Source organism: Cherax quadricarinatus, chromosome 9 (genome assembly GCF_038502225.1).
Source record: "Cherax quadricarinatus isolate ZL_2023a chromosome 9, ASM3850222v1, whole genome shotgun sequence".
NCBI lineage: Eukaryota > Metazoa > Arthropoda > Malacostraca > Decapoda > Parastacidae > Cherax > Cherax quadricarinatus.
Window position 1 is genome coordinate 59,268,847 of NC_091300.1, and position 19,820 is coordinate 59,288,666.

A 19,820-nucleotide genomic window follows, 5' to 3' on the forward strand; every position below is an offset into this window, starting at 1 on the left:
CAAAATAATTGTCATAGAGCACCATAATATCCACACAAAATAATTGTCATAGAGCACCATAATATCCACACAAAATAATTGTCAAAGAGCACCATAATATCCACACAAAATAATTGTCAAAGAGCACCATAATATCCACACAAAATAATTGTCATAGAGCACCATAATATCCACACAAAATAATTGTCAAAGAGCACCATAATATCCACACAAAATAATTGTCATAGAGCACCATAATATCCACACAAAATAATTGTCAAAGAGCACCATAATATCCACACAAAATACGGTAATGCACAAACAAACGTAAATACATAAACACAAAACTGCAAAATACAAGCACAATTCTGCGACACTAAGACATAAAATAATAACATACAACCACATCACCTCATCGTACAAACAACACACCGTAACACAGAATAAAATCTTGACAAAGCGCTTGAAAGAAGTGTACAACTTACGATTCATGGTGACGGTGATGGAGGCTTGAGCAGGCGAGGTAATGTTGTTATTGGAGGCGTAGCAAGTGAGGACAGCGTTGTGGAAGGTCCTTGACAAACGTAACAAACCGAGCTGGTTCTCAGTTATCGCTGAGGACCGAGACTCCACAGTAGCATCCAGAACCTGTCAGAGGTGGAGAAAGTAGGGGTGAGAGAGAGAGAGAGAGAGAGAGAGAGAGAGAGAGAGAGAGAGAGAGAGAGAGAGAGAGAGACAAACAGACAGACAGACAGACAGACAGACAGACAGACAGACAGACAGACAGAAAAAGATAGAGAGAAAGAGAGACAGATAGAGACAGAGAAAAAAAGATCGCTCTGCTGTTAATTTGCTCTTAAACCTCTCCATTAAGTGTCACCAGTAGCTGAATAAATCCAACATTAGCTGTGTAGTAGCACTGAACATTGATGGCTCTCTCAGCACAACTACAAGCACTAGGAGTCTCTGGCTCTGCTCTGTGCCTTCTTAGTGGCTACCTTCAAGCTAGATCTCTAAAAATAGTTCACAGTAGAACAAAAACAAGACACAATCAGAGCTAGTGTATCGCTGGGTAGTGTTCTTGGTCGATTGTTATAGAATGTCTGTTTCATTAACCTTCAACTCGTCCCAGAATCCCTTCCTTATGCAGGTGACTGTACTCTGACATTTACTTATCGAGGAGAGTAAATGGCAGATGCTTCCGGTTACATCAATCACCGACTGACATCTACATCAGTCTGGGGAATGCGATGAAAGGCTACATTTGCTTTTATGAAAAGACAAATAATGATGGTCTCTAAGTACCATAATGGTAATGATAATGCTGGAGCAGCGATAAGAATGAATAGAAGAGTGTTAAGTCTGGTGATAAGTTGTATATCGTAGGGGTGATATTTAATAACAAAAAGAGGCACAATACCGTGAGTGGAACGATACGTCGTCGTAAGCTCCTCTCTTCTATGTGCGGGTTATTTGTGATATTTAATTCCATTTCGACTGAATAACCATCTAGTATATTTTGTAAGCAAGGCAGCCAAGAAGCTAGCAGCACTAATGTGTATCCTGTACCTGCTCTACAACAGAGGCTTCAAGACTTTATAGACACAATAACACTCTCAGTGACATCTACGACTTCTTGAAAGAATAGAAAACTGAGCAAGACGCCTCAAGAGATATATCTTCTTAGCAGAACCTTCAACACCTGAGGGATTTAGGTGTTCTTACTGTTATGTACAACGCCATTGTTGTCAAGATATCACACTTGGTTCCACTTCGTGAACAGCAAGAAGGCAGATTCGACACACGAAGATGGGCAGCAAATAACTGTAATGTGGCTGTACCTCTCTCAAGAATATCACTTCTTGTGAGATCATTCATTCCCTGAATGACAACAGTGAGATAAAATAAACTGACCAATTGAAATTGGTGGGCCACAGATTGCCTCAGACTTCATCCTGTTCCCTATTTATGTTTGATAATAGTAAAAAAGGTTTTAATTGAACTGAGGTATGAAACAGTTTTTAGTTTTAATTTGCCAACGTTTCGCTCTCCAGGAGCTTCATCAAGCTATTAACGGCTTGATAAAGCTCGTGGAGCGTTACCAGTTTTTAAAACTGGACACATATGCAACATCTGGGTATCTTTAATGTAGACGTTTCGCCATCCAGTGACTTTATCAATACAAATTCTAGGACATAATTTGAAGACAATAGAACTATATACAAAAGATGAGGCAATCAGTCCCTCAGCCTTGGAGTTGGTGTGAAGAGCACCGTAGTCGTGAAGAATCTGGAGCACAGGCAAGAAGGCTGGCGCTTATATACTGGCATGTCGGTACTGTATACTGTTCATGTATACTGTTCATGGAATGCTCTTCTTCAAGGTGATACTGATAACCAAGCAAATGCCATTAGTAAACATGTCCTTAATCTCCAACACTAATACATCCCTCACCGACAGTACGACGAATTCTTCAGTAACAGCCTTGGTTGGGACTACGTTGTCGGGAGACCGCTACTGCTAAGTGCAAAGCTTGGAGAACGAATAAGAGGTATCGCAGTATCTGTAACAGGAACCTGCACAAGCCGAACTGTCGCCAAATGGAAAATACCCCAGAATGAACCATCTCTAGATGAGCGGCTGACACAAAAAACAAACTGCAATTAGGAAGAGCGGGTGTCCTAAACTTAGCGATCCTTTGTCAAAGTACGAGAAGGTAATTTACATACTAAAATTCTTTCACATCAGCATCTGAAGGATGGGACTATCTCTATTAGCAGTTATAAGAAAACTGACCTTTTCGTTGAAACCTCTTCTGTCAATTTGTAACTTCCTGATACAGTAAGGGAACCTCTGTTGCTAGCTGCATGAATTTTGTCATATGTGATAATAAAGGTGGAATGACGTATTACTTCTATATAAACCCCTCAAGAGCAAAGTAAAGGCTGTGTGCCCAGATAAAACGAGCCTAACATTGCTGAGTAGAAGTGCAGACCAGTTAGCATTACCTATGACTCGCCTCTATCAGCACTGCCTAGCACAGCGCATATGGCCTTCTCTGTAGCAAGAGGCAAATGTAGTCTGTGTTCAGAAAAAGAAGAGCAGAGAATCAATCAATAATTACAGAGTAATGTCACTAATAAAATCACTGGCAAGATTCTTCAGAAAATAATCTCACGGGAGGTAACAGCGTTCCCGACAACCACTCCTTTCTTTGCAACCGTCAGTATGGCTTCAGGAAAGATCACTAAACAACTGATCTGGTGTTAATCCATTCCACTATGTAGCATTAGTCGCCTAATGAATCCAAGATTAGCTGTGTAGTAGCACGGGACTTTGCTGGATCTTTCGTAAGAGCATGGTGGTAGTACTTCAAACACTAGGAGTTTCTGGCCATGCACTATGCCTCCTTAGTGATTACGTTCTAAGAGTGATTCTCAATGGGACAGACTCAACAAGAACCTCAACTGCTATTAGTGTTCTGCAGGGAAGTGTGCCTGAGCCATTGTTATGCAATGTTTACTTCAGTGATCTTGCAGGCCACTAAATCTTGCAAACATGACGGCCAAAACAGCACTGAGGAATATATCGAATCTGCCCGACAGTATATGCTCAAAGACTGTACGACACTTAAGCGAGCTCACACTTTGAGAATGCTTCACTTTCTCGAACTGTCTTCCCTCTGTCTCAGCTGCGACTTCATGACTAAACAGAGAACAGAGGAAGACGACTCATCTCTCACCTTAACCCATCCTGGACAAATCTGTCATTTCAACAGAGCATTCAACATCTCAAGGATATGGGTATCCTTACTGTTATGTACAAGGCCAATGTTGTCAATGGACTACACTTGGCTCCGCTTCGAGGACAGCAAGAACACAACTTCTACACAAAAAGACGAACATCAAACAGGAACTACATTATGGCTGAACTGTCAATTTGCAGATCGCGATTTATGCCCTTCGCCCACCCTTTCGTTTATTCACTGACTTAACTTGAGTTCATATAGTCAGTTGTTATTACAAGAGGGACACAGAAACACGTCTGCCCTGGTAGGCTGGAAGCGTCAAGAACATCACTTCATCTGAGAAATTTCTTTCCTAGATTGACTAGATTCTGGCTCATGTTTGTACATCATAATGACATCCATTATATAAAGTCAACTCACCAAATGAAGTCGCTGGCAACATATGGCTTCTACTTCATCTGTTCGTAGCTTATAAATAATAGAACTCTTAACCTAACCTTGTGATAATCACTGTGTAAAAAACAAGATAGATGGAGAGAGAGAGAGAGAGAGAGAGAGAGAGAGAGACAGACAGAGAGAGAGACAGACAGAGGTAGAGTGAAAGAGAGAATCTGTGAGGAAGTTTCCTACAGCAAGTCCAGAATTTGTGAGAAAATGTGCATGTATGTGCCTGTTATTATACTTAATCATGAAGTATGTTCTATGTAGATGAATAGTTCAGAGAACCGACAAGTTGATAAATTAGACACATGTGCAACACTTGGGTATCTTTAATGAGGAAAAGTTTCGCCACACAGTGGCTTCATCAGTCCATACAAAGGAGAATGGTGAAGAACAGGAGGAATATTGAGGTAATCAGTCCCTCAGCCTTGAGTCGATGTGGTCAGTCTATCAATCTTGAAAAGATTACAGGATATGTGCGGAGAAGTAGCTTATATACTGTAGACAGGAGAGGTGCAGCAGTCGTAGGTGGTATCACATTTGTCCAATGTGGAAGTAGGTCATGCCTAATCCTTGGGCATGACCTAATTCCAGTTTGTGGAGCAAACTATAATAGTTCCTACCCCGACCTCTGTGTCTCTATCTCTTTCACACATAATTATACGAGGTTAGAGTAAGGATTCCTAACTTTATTGACAAGCTAAGAGCTGTTACCTACATCAGCTCATTTGAAAGTATTTTTATTGTTATGAAACCTACAAGTAGGGAACAGGATGAAGGTCAAGCCATCTGTGGACCAGCAGTTTCATTTGACCAGTTGATTATATTTCGTTGATATGCTGTATGAACATCTTCCAGACTCGAGTCATCCTAGGAATAAATGATGACTCGAGTGATGTTCCTGAGAAGGGTACAGTCTGAGTGAACTTGCCGCTTGGTGCCCGTCTTGTGTAGAAGCTCACTTCTTGCTATCTTCGAAGTGGAGCCATGTGCCGTACTCTGACAATATTGGTCTTCTACATAACAGTAAAGCCACCCACATTCCTCTGCAGATGAGAAAGAGGGTAGCAATCCAAGAAAGTGGAGCATACTCAAGGTGTGTGCGTACTTGTGCCTCGTATAGAATCTTACAACCTCTACTGTCGAGCAGATGCGAGATACGTCGAAGTGCTGTAAGCTTCCTGGCCTCCTTGTTTGCAAGATTTACAACATGGTTCTTCATGATAACTTTGGAGTCAAATTTCACACCAAGGACATCAACTTTGTTCCCGGGTACCAACACTCTCCCATTCATTCTTACCACTGCTCCAACATTACCATCATGGTGCCTAGAGACTATCAGCATTTTTGTTTTCTCATGAGCAAATGTGACCTGCCACCGTTTACACCAGGTTTATATACATGTAAGCTAGTGATTGGTGTATAAGTAACTATCAAAGTTCATTCATCTGTATATGCAAGGGATTTTGGGATGAGATGAGGGAGGTCATTGAAGTTAACATTCCAAAACAATGACGCAAGCACACTTCCATTAGGAACACTTGCACCAATAGGATGTCTTGCGAACTACGGTAAGGAGCCTGCAATTCCCAATGCGTTGCAGTTGTGCTAAGAGTCCCTGGTGCCATACTCGGTCGAAAACACCAGAATGTCAATACTACTACTACTACACAGCTATCTTTGGATTCATCCACTCTCTCTCTCTCTCTCTCTCTCTCTCTCTCTCTCTCTCTCTCTCTCTCTCTCTCTCTCTCGCTCTCGTTGTTTTTACACAGAATTTTACAAGGTTAAGATAACGTTCCTGACTTTATATGCAAACTAAGGTCTGTTTCCTACATCAGCTCTCTCTCTCTCATAACTCCCGTATCAGAAGAATCTAGTCTCACTCTCTCAGATTATCGCTCCATTCCACCATTCCACCATCGGAAGCTTTTAGCCCCAGTCTACTATCAGTTGATTCTCGCTCCACTCAAAGATAAGATAATATTAGCCTCACACCACCATTAAAAGGCTGAAGGAGCAATATATATCACTACTTTCCTGCTCCTCTTACCGTAACTATCAAACAATTCTCTTTCCACTCCTCCATCAGAAGACTGTAGCCTCTCTCAATCTAACATCACTCAGTGATCAGAAGTTTAGTGATAAACCTGGCATATGGTACCGACGTGTGGTAGTCACAGACCTTGTTCACTACAGATATACGAGGGAATGAGAAAGATGTTTTATAGGCAAATATATATGAGATGGTTACGTAAGGAGACAGTTAATGTTACGCTGTTTAATGTCTCGCCGCGGATGGGATGAAGTGCTTTTAGGAAGCCCTGGTGCTAACGTATATTGGCACAAAGGCCAACTTTCTCCATATCTTCGACTGTAAATGTTTCCTTGATGAGAAAGGCTTCGTTCCACTTCATCAAATGCTTCTCAGCGTCTGTGTAACACGCAACTATTAATCTGATCATTCTTGTTATAAGCATATTTATGTTCGTTGATCCTAATACAGATTTGAAGAAGTTTCTCCCATATATTTCTTGTCAATCTTTGGAAGGGACAGTGTAAACACCAGCAGCAGACACTGAAAATATGACAATAAATCGCATTCTGGAAAGATCTTTGGTAGACATAGTGTCTATTCTTGCTACTTTGATGTCACTATTAGCAAGTCCTCCAAAAGTGATGGTTGCCACGTCACCACACAGGAAGAACAAGTACCTCCTATGTAGTGCGTCCTAACAGTGCTGTGCTCATCGCCTTTAGTTGTGGATGAAGATTGCTGGAAAGTGAATACAAATGACAGTTTGCAAGATGCAGGAACATTTTTCATCGAGGTAAATAAGACTGGATATGCGAAGGGCTCTTAAAAGAAGAATCAAATCTGCTCCCCTCTTCGAGCATGTGTAGTACTGTGAGTAGAAACAAATTAGGTCACCGTTTTGGTAGGATTATAGCACACTTTAAAAGAGAGGCTGTGACTGTCAGATGTCCTTCTTAGAAGAATGTCTGTGAAAGAGAGATGACCCTTTTCTTCGAGTTATAAAGTAAATTTAACTAGTCTAAACTATGTTGATTGGTCTGAGAAGATTTTGAATACTGGGTAGAACACCAGGATATTATCAACGTATCGTAAACATATTATGATATATGGAATCATGGTGGAAAACTTGTCTTTTAAGTTGATGGCCAACTCGCTACTACTGTAGCTACCCATTGCCATACTGAAACACTGTGGGTAGAAGTTGTGGTCATAGATGAAGTTAATGAAGTTCAAACATAGCTCGATCTAATCAGTGAAATCCTGCTTAGGTAGAGGCAGGTTGATCCAGTGAGTGTTCTTCCTGAGCAAATCGATGGCTGCAGTAGTTTGGACACAGCTGAATAGTGATGTTATAGCGAATTAAGTTATGTATTTATCCCTGACGTTGATGTCATATACGAGACAATATGACTGAAATGTTCAAGGTTGCAGGGCTCATGAAGCTAATACGACCATAGAGATGACTGGTAAAATAGTTGGAAAGAACGGAGAGGAATGTTAGGCTTGTTGTCTAATGTAGCTCATGGAAATGTGCAACTTTCCCTAGGATTTTGCAAGTTCTCTCCTGGATTGTTTTTGTGTTATCTATAAGTAGTAGTTCTGGTACATGTTGGTAAATGTTAGTGTTATTCAGCAGACTTTATTTCCCATTGTTAATAGTGGTGTTCAGGGCCTCTCCTCTGTGCAACTATGATGACGATGTCCTGTTACTGACCAAATGGTTGAGAGCTCGTGTAGTAGTAGTAGTAGTAGTAGTAGTAGTAGTAGTAGCAGCAGTAGTAGTAGTAGTAGTAGTAGTAGTAGTAGTAGTAGTAGTAGTAGTAGTAGTAGTAGTAGTAGTATGTAAAGTAAAAGGACACAAGTGCAACTAATGTGACATTTATTATGGCAACGTTTCGCTCTCCAGGAGCTTTATCAAGCCATTACAAACAATACATGGACACAGAGGGTATATAAAGGCTCAGAGTGAGGTGAATACTAGTGAGGTACCATTTCGATGTTCACTAGTGGTAGTAGTAGTAGTAGTAGTAGTGGTAGTGACAAAAGTAATACAATATGGTAGAGCAATTAATTCGTACATGAGTAAAAGGATATAAAAGCTATTACTTGGGTAACATAAAAATAGGTTGGACAAATATAAACTGGAATGAGGCAGGTTGTTTCAGTGTTCACTCTCTGTGCTTTGTGTAGTATAACAGGAGAGACTATGTGATGGCAGGGTTTACTGTTTTCAGGAGGATTCTTGCTAAGACTTCGGAGATGGTGAAGCTGCCGTTGTTTTGTTTAATTGTATTCGAAACAGCGATCAGTGCTGATTCAAGGCACTTGCGTGTGCGGAAATTAGTTTCTTTTATCACTAATTGGGCGTCTCTGAATTTCATAAGATGATTGGTGGAATTTCGGTGTTGTACACAGGCGTTGTTTAAGTTGTCGTTCCTACATGCGTATATGTGTTCATTGAGGAGGGTGTCGAGGTTTCTTGCTGTTTCACCTACGTAGATCTTGTCACAGCCTCCACAGGGTATAGTGTAAACTCCTGCATTGACTGGTTCGTGGTGCTTGGGTTTTTTCCTGGTTAGATCCTTTATTGAAGTGGTAGAAGCGATGGCGACTCTGGTGTTAGCTTGTGAAAGTACTTTTGAGACGTTTAGTGCAACCTGGCTGTTGGGAAGAATTATAACTTTGTTGGGAGCGGTGTTGATGCGTGGAGAATTGATGATCTGAAGAGCTCTTTTCTTGCAGTCTTTGATGAAAAAAGAAGGAAATTGTAACTCAGTGAATGTTTGGTGAATGTAAGTACATTCCTCGTCAAGAAACTCAGGACTAAAAATTCGGTATGCTCTTAGGAAAAACCCGATGATGATGCCTCTTTTGGTCTTGGTATCTTGACTGGAATAGAAGTGTGTGAGATCATTTTTATTGGTGGGTTTCCGATAAACTTGAAATCTTAGGTTGTTGTCTACTTTGTGAATGAGGACGTCGAGGAAAGGTAGCTTGTCATTGGACTCTTCTTCTAGTGTAAACTGAATCGCTGGTTCAACTGCGTTGAGCCTTGCCTGAAGATCCCGTACATCAAAACGTTTTGGAGTTATTACGAGGACATCGTCCACGTAACGTAACCAAGTGACGCTTGAAGGGATGATGTTGGCGAAGTGTTCGGACTCTAGGTGTTCCATGTATAAGTTGGCTAGGACGGCACTTATTGGGGACCCCATTCCCATGCCGTAGGTTTGTTTGTAGAGCTTGTTATTGAAGGAAAAACAGTTGAAGTTAACACAGAGTTCAATCAAGTCAACAAAATCTCCGGGAGGTAAAGGAAGATTAAGGTCCTGGTTGACTTTACGTCGTAGAACCTCGATGGCTTTTTTGGTAGGTACTTTTGTGAAGAGGGAAGTCACATCCAAACTGCTTAGTTTCTTGTTACGGATGGAGAGGTTATGGATGCGGTTGAGAAGGTCGCCTGAGTGTTTAAGATGAGCGGGGCTGATGGTCCCCAGAAGGCAGGAAAGATGTTTGGCAAGAACTCCGGCTAGTTTGTGTGGAGCACTGCCTATTCCTGACGTGATTGGTCTGAGAGGAATATTGTGTTTATGGGTCTTGGGTAAACCATACATGTGTGCTGGTTTAGGGTTGCTTGGTAACAAGTACAGAAGTTTGTTCCCTTCTCTAGTGCGTTTGAGTATTTGTCTGGTTTTGTATAGAAAGTCTTTGGTGAGCGTCTCCCACTGTTGAGTGCTGATTGGTTCGTATGTAGATTGATCGTTCAAAAGGTCCATCATTTTAGTGTTGTAGTCACTGGTGTTGAGTATGACGACTCCACCTCCTTTGTCGGCGGTGGTGACGATAATGTTGGGGTCGTTGGCGAGGTCCTTAAGGGCAGTGATGTATCTTCTAGGAAGATTAGAAGAATGTTCACATAAAGCTGCAGTGAGAAGGCCCTGTATATAACCCTTCTGGAAGTTGCTGTCACTGTGTCTATGGTTCCTGGTAACAAGATTGAGTTGATAGTTAGGTTTGCGTATGTTGGTGGTAAATTTGAGTCCCAGACTCAAACGCACTAGAGAAGGGAACAAACTTCTGTACTTGTTACCAAGCAACCCTAAACCAGCACACATGTATGGTTTACCCAAGACCCATAAACACAATATTCCTCTCAGACCAATCACGTCAGGAATAGGCAGTGCTCCACACAAACTAGCCGGAGTTCTTGCCAAACATCTTTCCTGCCTTCTGGGGACCATCAGCCCCGCTCATCTTAAACACTCAGGCGACCTTCTCAACCGCATCCGTAACCTCTCCATCCGTAACAAGAAACTAAGCAGTTTGGATGTGACTTCCCTCTTCACAAAAGTACCTACCAAAAAAGCCATCGAGGTTCTACGACGTAAAGTCAACCAGGACCTTAATCTTCCTTTACCTCCCGGAGATTTTGTTGACTTGATTGAACTCTGTGTTAACTTCAACTGTTTTTCCTTCAATAACAAGCTCTACAAACAAACCTACGGCATGGGAATGGGGTCCCCAATAAGTGCCGTCCTAGCCAACTTATACATGGAACACCTAGAGTCCGAACACTTCGCCAACATCATCCCTTCAAGCGTCACTTGGTTACGTTACGTGGACGATGTCCTCGTAATAACTCCAAAACGTTTTGATGTACGGGATCCTCAGGCAAGGCTCAACGCAGTTGAACCAGCGATTCAGTTTACACTAGAAGAAGAGTCCAATGACAAGCTACCTTTCCTCGACGTCCTCATTCACAAAGTAGACAACAACCTAAGATTTCAAGTTTATCGGAAACCCACCAATAAAAATGATCTCACACACTTCTATTCCAGTCAAGATACCAAGACCAAAAGAGGCATCATCATCGGGTTTTTCCTAAGAGCATACCGAATTTGTAGTCCTGAGTTTCTTGACGAGGAATGTACTTACATTCACCAAACATTCACTGAGTTACAATTTCCTTCTTTTTTCATCAAAGACTGCAAGAAAAGAGCTCTTCAGATCATCAATTCTCCACGCATCAACACCGCTCCCAACAAAGTTATAATTCTTCCCAACAGCCAGGTTGCACTAAACGTCTCAAAAGTACTTTCACAAGCTAACACCAGAGTCGCCATCGCTTCTACCACTTCAATAAAGGATCTAACCAGGAAAAAACCCAAGCACCACGAACCAGTCAATGCAGGAGTTTACACTATACCCTGTGGAGGCTGTGACAAGATCTACGTAGGTGAAACAGCAAGAAACCTCGACACCCGCCTCAATGAACACATATACGCATGTAGGAACGACAACTTAAACAACGCCTGTGTACAACACCGAAATTCCACCAATCATCTTATGAAATTCAGAGACGCCCAATTAGTGATAAAAGAAACTAATTTCCGCACACGCAAGTGCCTTGAATCAGCACTGATCGCTGTTTCGAATACAATTAAACAAAACAACGGCAGCTTCACCATCTCCGAAGTCTTAGCAAGAATCCTCCTGAAAACAGTAAACCCTGCCATCACATAGTCTCTCCTGTTATACTACACAAAGCACAGAGAGTGAACACTGAAACAACCTGCCTCATTCCAGTTTATATTTGTCCAACCTATTTTTATGTTACCCAAGTAATAGCTTTTATATCCTTTTACTCATGTACGAATTAATTGCTCTACCATATTGTATTACTTTTGTCACTACCACTACTACTACTACTACTACTACCACTAGTGAACATCGAAATGGTACCTCACTAGTATTCACCTCACTCTGAGCCTTTATATACCCTCTGTGTCCATGTATTGTTTGTAATGGCTTGATAAAGCTCCTGGAGAGCGAAACGTTGCCATAATAAATGTCACATTAGTTGCACTTGTGTCCTTTTACTTTACATATTGTCGGTAATTCTACCAACTTTATTACAGTAGTAGTAGTAGTAGTACTAGTAGTAGTAGTAATAGTAGTAGTAGTAGTAGAAATAGTAGTAGTAGCAGTAGTAGTAGTAGTAGTAGTAATAATAGTAGCAGCAGCATGAGTAGTAATAGTAGTAGTAGTAGTAGTAGTAGTAGTAGTAGTAGTAGTAGTAATAATAATAGTAGTAGTAGCAGTAGTAGTAGTATTAGAAACATTAATTCAGCAGTGATAAAAATAGAAGTAAGAAGGTAGCAGAAGTAGTAGTAGTAGTAGAAGTAGTGGAAAACTAGGGAAAAACAATAAGAATAGAATTAGTGAAGAATTAGTATAGAATTAGTGAAGAAATAGTGATGGATTAGAAAGACGCGTGAGCAAACACTTAGACATATTTATAAGCAAACACTTCGCTCCTGGAACCTCGATCACTTCTAACATAGAGAAGTTAAAAAGACAGTATATATAGATGGAGAGTGAGGTGTGACACATGGTGACTTGGAAATATACACACATATGCAGTATAATGTGATCCTTTATTGACTACGTTTCGCCCACACAGTGGGCTTTTTCAAGTCACAAACAGAACTACCTGGGGTGGAAGGAACGCGACTATAAATACTATAAATACTCGCGTTCCTTCCGCCCCAGGTAGTTCTGTTTGTGACTTGAAAAAGCCCACTGTGTGGGCGAAACGTAGTCAATAAAGGATCACATTATACTGCATATGTGTTTATATTTCCATTGTGTCGGTATTTTATACCATTTATTTCCACATGGTGACTTGACGAATGTCATTATTCAGGTCACAATGTGTCACATCTTTTAACCTGTGTATGTTAGTAGTGATGAAACTCCCAGGAACGACACATTTTCTAATAAATATGTCCTATTGTTTACTCCAGTGTCTTTCTAAACCAATTTGTCGGTATCTATTAGTGTTAGAAGTGGAGGGAGTCCATAAAAAGCAGGAGAACAGAGGAGCACTTTAAGAGACCTAGTGGCCCACTGACGTTGGACTAAAGGACAACAGGGGACAACTCACCTCAGCAGAAGACAGGATAGACAGTGAAAATAGAGGAAAGGTGTAGGAGAGGAGACAAAGGTCAGGTCAGTCCATGAGTACTCTGAAGTTTAGAGCATTTGACATAATTAGAAAGGAAGGCAGCTACATAGATAAAGCCAGAACCAAGATTCAATTATAGAATGTTATGCTTAAGGTATACTTCAATATAATGGCTTTTGTGAAGGCTAGAAGGGCAGAGAGTTTTCTCAGAGAACTGAGAATAATATATTTCTTGTAAGTAGGAGAGTTCTGAAGGAGCACCAGTAATGCTAATAGTGACTAGAATCAAGTTGACCTGTGTCAGTAGTTAGGTGACCTGTATCAGTAGTCATCTGACCTGTTAGTAATCACTTGACCTGTGTCAGTGGTCAGCTGACCTGTGTCTGTAGTCAGTTGACCTGTGTCATTAATCAGTTGACCTGTGTCAGAAGTATGTTTAAGTGTGTCCAGTAAATACATACTTAGCAAAATTACTGAAATGTTAAGAATGATTTCTCATTTTTTTGTGCATCTGTACACTCAGGTCGAGGCAAAGCTGGAGGGAGCTAGAAAAAAGTTTCAGAGATTTTTAAAGGAGTGCAGAATTCATCAGCAGAACAATAAAGAGAACACCATTAATAATGACAAGAACACTCACTCGACAGTAAAGATCAACAAAATCATTTATATGGCGTCCTTTACTGACGACGTTTCACCTGCAGACTGGGCGGTATCAAGTCACAGATATACCTGATGAGAGCCGATCATCACGTAAATACTGAGTAGAGATGAGTGGATGAGCAACTGAGGCGAGGGTCGGGTCACACTGATTCCCAAGCGCCCTAGTAATTTCCTGTCTTGTTTTATGGTCCTATGTTTTGTTTGTGGGTTTGGGTTTGATAAGGACCTACTAAGAATGGGCCAGTAGGCCTGTTGTAGTGTTCCTCCTTTTTATGTACTTATGTTCATTGAAAGAACCACTCACAAGGATGAAAAGCCATGTCGCAACCTCTGGAAACTGGTGGACACAAAAAGGCTTGTACCGAAAATAAGGAAGGTCCAGGTAACTGGACTTGTTATCTTCACTTGTTATCTTCACTTGTTATCTTCACTTGTTATCTTCACTTGTTGCCTCATCAGAGGCAAAAACTGAAGATAAAAATGCTCTTCCTAAAGACTGTTACGTTAAATTTATGAACAGGGCATTTTTGTATTGGAGGTAGAAAGAGGAGGGAATAAGGTATTTTCCTGGGCCTGGGATGTAGGACATTTTTAACTCTCTGCTTCATCACCTGAGCCAATGATTTTGGCAAGCAAGAAGTAAGAAGTTAATTAGCAGATATAAAACAGCATTAGACGTAATTTGAGAGATTGGACAGATCCATAAAATGTGTTTCATATTGCACTACCTAGAGTATACCTGGAGAGGGTTTCGGGGGTCAACGCCCCCGCGGCCTCATGGTAGATCAGGGTCTTATCAACCAGGCTGTTACTGTTGGCCGCACGCAACCAGACCTACGAACCATAGCTCGGCTGGTCAGGTACTGACTTTAGGTACCTGTCCAGTGCCTTCTTGAAGACAGCCAGGGGTCTATTGGTAATCCCCCTTATTTATGCTGGGAGGCAGTTGAACAGTCTTGGGCCCCTGAAACTTATTGTGTTGTCTCTTATCGTGCTTTTAGCGTCCCTGACTTTACTCTGTCTACTACTACTCTTTGTGTTCTCTTTGTTAGGAAATTACAGATCCATCTACCAACTTTTCCTGTTATTCCTTTATTTCGTATTTTGTGCACTGTTACACCATGGTCACACTTGTCAAAGGCTTTTGCAAAGTCTGTGTATATTACATCTGCGCTTTGTTTGTCTTCTAGAGCATCCAGGACCTTGTCATAGTGGTCCAGTAGTTGGGACAGACAGGAACGACCTGCTTTAAACCTGTTGCCCTGGATTGTGTAACTGGTGGGTATCTAGATGGGTGGCGATCTTGCTTCTTAGAACCCTTTCAAAGATTTTTATGATATTTGATGATAACACCATCGGTCTGTAGTTCTTTGCTATTGCTTTACTGCCCCCTTTGTGGAGTGGGGCTATGTCTGTTGCTTTTAGCCGCAGTGGGACGACCCCCGTGTCCATGCTCCCTCTCCATACGGTCTTAAAAGCACATATTTGCAACAATTCTGCCTAGTAAACAGATGTACAACAATTAGATGACCTAGATACAGTGCAGTGCATGATCATCCATTTGTATCTTTGGACTTTAGAACCGAAATGTTACCATTTCTCCTTCAGAAGATTCTAGCCCCACTCCGTCATCAGAAGATTCTAGCCCCACTCCGTCATCAGAAGATTCTAGCCCCACTCCGTCATCAGAAGATTCTAGCCCCACTCCGTCATCAGAAGATTCTAGCCCCACTCCATCATCAGAAGATTCTAGCCCCACTCGATCAGCAGAAGACTCTAGCCCTCACTCCATCATCAGAAGATTCTAGCCCCACTCCATCGTTAGAAGATTCTAGTCCCACTCCGTCATTAGAAGACTCTAGCCCCACTCCGTCATCAGAAGACTCTAGCCCCACTTCATCATCAGAAGATTCTAGCCCCACTCCATCGTTAGAAGATTCTAGTCCCACTCCGTCATTAGAAGACTCTAGCCCCACTCCGTCATCAGAAGATTCTAGCCCCACTCCATCATCAGAAGATTCTAGCCCCACTCCATCGTTAGAAGATTCTAGCCCCACTCCATCATCAGAAGATTCTAGCCCCACTCCATCGTTAGAAGATTCTAGCCCCACTCCGTCATTAGAAGACTCTAGCCCCACTCCATCATCAGAAGATTCTAGCCCCACTCCATCATCAGAAGATTCTAGGCACACTCCATCATCAGAAGATTCTAGCCCCACTCCATCATCAGAAGATTCTAGCCCCACTCCATCGTTAGAAGATTCTAGCCCCACTCCATCATCAGTAAATTCTAGCCCCACTCCATCATCAGTAAATTCTAGCCCCACTCCATCATCAGTAGATTCTAGCCCCACTCCGTCATCAGAAGATTCTAGCCCCACTCCGTCATCAGAAGATTCTAGCCCCACTCAGTCATCAGAAGATTCTAGCCCCACTCCGTCGTCAGAAGATTCTAGCCCCATTCCATCATCAGAAGATTCTAGTCTCTCTCTGCTACCAGAAGATTTTAGTCATCTTACTCTGTCATAAGATTCGAGCTTCTCTTCCTATGGAAGATTCTGCCTTCAGTCTCTGATCACAAGATTCTAACCCAACCTGAATTAGAAGATTCTAGAAGTGCTCTACCATCAGAAATTCCTCGCCCCTTTTATCAATCAGAAGATTCTAACCGTACACTACCATCAGAAAATTGTCTCTCTCCCCCATCAAAACATTATATCACCCCTTCACCATTAAAAGAAAGTAATCTACTTCACCATTAGGAGATTCTAGCCTCCACCTATCTATCAGAATATTCTAGCCCTTCTGGAAGATTTTCCTCATCACTTACCTCGTCCTCTCTCATCCAGACGAGGTCTGGGGGAGGCTCCCCGCCTGCCACGCTGCAGGTGATAACCAGTGAGGCTCCCTCTTGAAAGGGTCCCAGCACCTCATTTGTGACTCGCTGGCCCCCTATCCTTAAGACGGGCTGACCGGGAGGCACCACCACCTGCAGACTCAGGTAGGTTCTTCTTGACGACGCTGAGGAGAGAGCGGACAGTGAGAGTGAGATACTGAAGATACCTAGAGTGTGAGATGCAAAGAGCTGTTGTGGTAGAAAGGATTGTAGGAACAGAACGAGGTTTTCTTTGTAGTGTGTAGTTGTTGTGGTGGTGAATGTTGAGGCATATGGCGATGGTGTGGTTATGCCAGAGAAAGAAAGCGTAATGGAGTTGCTTTCTGAGCTTGTAAGAAATATATGAAAGAAGTTGTAGATAGGAAAAAAAGTTGATATACGAAAAATTTCAATATTTTATGATACGGATAAACAGTGATACCGTAAGACACAATAATGGATGAATAATATTAATGAGCAAGTCAGCTTTTATTTATATTTAAAAACTCTCCTTTTTATATAATTATTAAGCTCTGGATTATTAATATTAAATCGTATGAGTAGATAGCATCAACAATAAATCTGTTTACAGAGAAATATTTTTTTTAACTCAGGAGCCATCTCCCACCCAGGCTGAGTGACCCAAGAAGAAATTATATCCACCATTATTCATTCAATCGTAGTCTTTCTAGAAGTGTACTGATATTAAACACAATAGCTGCCCCTCCTTCAAAGTGCAGACATCTCCAAAGTGCAGAAAATGCCCCTCCTTCAAATTACAGACAATGCCCATCGATCCTCTAAGAGTCGTGTCCAACTAACGGGTTATTCTCGGTTACATTGTTCGCACTCATCTCCTTTCACTTCTATTTAACATGTTCACACAAGCCTGATGAATAATCAAGCCCATGTAAATCAAAGCTGTTTCTGTCTCCTCCTTCCAACCATTCACGAGACAATACCTACCCATCCTACTTCCCAACCCACTTATGCCTCTCCATCCTACCTATATTTCCATAATAACATTAATAATACCTTAGTCTTCTGAATTATATACCCTTAGTAACCCAACAGCGCCTTTCTAAATCTCTCAAAATTCTCTGCATATTATTCACAACACACATAGCTCTCATACATGACGTCTTCACTGCCTCTACATAGCTCTCATACATGACGTCTTCACTGCCTCTACACAGCTCTCATACATGACGTCTTCACTGCCTCTACATAGCTCTCATTCATGACGTCTTCACTGCCTCTACATAGCTCTCATACATGACGTCTTCACTGCCTCTACACAGCTCTCATACATGACGTCTTCACTGCCTCTACATAGCTCTCATTCATGACGTTTTCACTGCCTCTACATAGCTCTCATACATGACGTCTTCACTGCCTCTACACAGCTCTCATACATGACGTCTTCACTGCCTCTACATAGCCCTCATTCATGACGTCTTCACTGCCTCTGCATAGCTCTCATACATGACGTCTTCACTGCCTCTACACAGCTCTCATACATGACGTCTCCACTGCCTCTACATAGCTCTCATACATGACGTCTCCACTGCCTCTACTTAGCTCTCATTCATGACGTCTTCACTGCCTCTGCATAGCTCTCATACATGACGTCTTCACTGCCTCTACATAGCTCTCATACATGACGTCTTCACTGCCTCTACATAGCTCTCATACATGACGTCTTCACTGCCTCTGAATAGCTCTCATACATGACGTCTTCACTGCCTCTACTTAGCTCTCATTCATGACGTCTTCACTGCCACTGCACAGCTCTCATACATGACGTCTTCACTGCCTCTACATAGCTCTCATACATGACGTCTTCACTGCCTCTACATAGCTCTCATACATGACGTCTTCACTGCCTCTACATAGCTCTCATACATGACGTCTTCACTGCCTCTACATAGCTCTCATACATGACGTCTTCACTGCCTCTACATAGCTCTCATACATGACGTCTTCACTGCCTCTACATAGCTCTCATTCATGACGTCTTCACTGCCTCTGCATAGCTCTCATACATGACGTCTTCACTGCCTCTGCATAGCTCTCATACATGACGTCTTCACTGCCTCTACATAGCTCTCATTCATGACGTCTTCACTGCCTCTGCATAGCTCTCATACATGACGTCTTCACTGCCTCTACATAGCTCTCATACATGACGTCTTCACTGCCTCTACATAGCTCTCATACATGACGTCTTCACTGCCTCTACATAGCTCTCATACATGACGTCTTCACTGCCTCTACATAGCTCTCATTCATGACGTCTTCACTGCCTCTGCATAGCTCTCATACATGACGTCTTCACTGCCTCTACATAGCTCTCATACATGACGTCTTCACTGCCTCTACATAGCTCTCATACATGACGTCTTCACTGCCTCTACATAGCTCTCATACATGACGTCTTCGCTGCCTCTACATAGCTCTCATACATGACGTCTTCACTGCCTCTACATAGCTCTCATACATGACGTCTTCACTGCCTCTACATAGCTCTCATACATGACGTCTTCACTGCCTCTACATAGCTCTCATACATGACGTCTTCACTGCCTCTACATAGCTCTCATTCATGACGTCTTCACTGCCTCTGCATAGCTCTCATACATGACGTCTTCACTGCCTCTACATAGCTTTCATACATGACGTCTTCACTGCCTCTACATAGCTCTCATACATGACGTCTTCACTGCCTCTACATAGCTCTCATTCATGACGTTTTCACTGCCTCTGCATAGCTCTCATACATGACGTCTTCACTGCCTCTACACAGCTCTCATACATGACGTCTTCACTGCCTCTACATAGCTCTCATACATGACGTCTTCACTGCCTCTACATAGCTCTCATACATGACGTCTTCACTGCCTCTACATAGCTCTCATACATGACGTCTTCACTGCCTCTACATAGCTCTCATACATGACGTCTTCACTGCCTCTACATAGCTCTCATACATGACGTCTTCACTGCCTCTACACAGCTCTCATACATGACGTCTTCACTGCCTCTACATAGCTCTCATACATGACGTCTTCACTGCCTCTACATAGCTCTCATACATGACGTCTTCACTGCC

At 42.1% G+C, this 19,820-nt stretch overlaps 1 protein-coding gene across 1 annotated transcript in view; it reads right to left on the reverse strand.

The window, feature by feature from the left end:
- LOC128686032 (protein turtle-like) overlaps positions 1–19,820 on the reverse strand; it is a 660,191-nt gene that overhangs the window by 286,531 nt on the left and 353,840 nt on the right. The window contains exons 5-6 of the mRNA XM_070083444.1: positions 16,664–16,854; positions 465–627 (exon numbers count right to left, since the gene is read on the reverse strand). Of these exons, the coding sequence (XP_069939545.1) occupies positions 465–627; positions 16,664–16,854 (354 nt within the window). The remainder of the gene's footprint in view (positions 1–464; positions 628–16,663; positions 16,855–19,820) is intronic.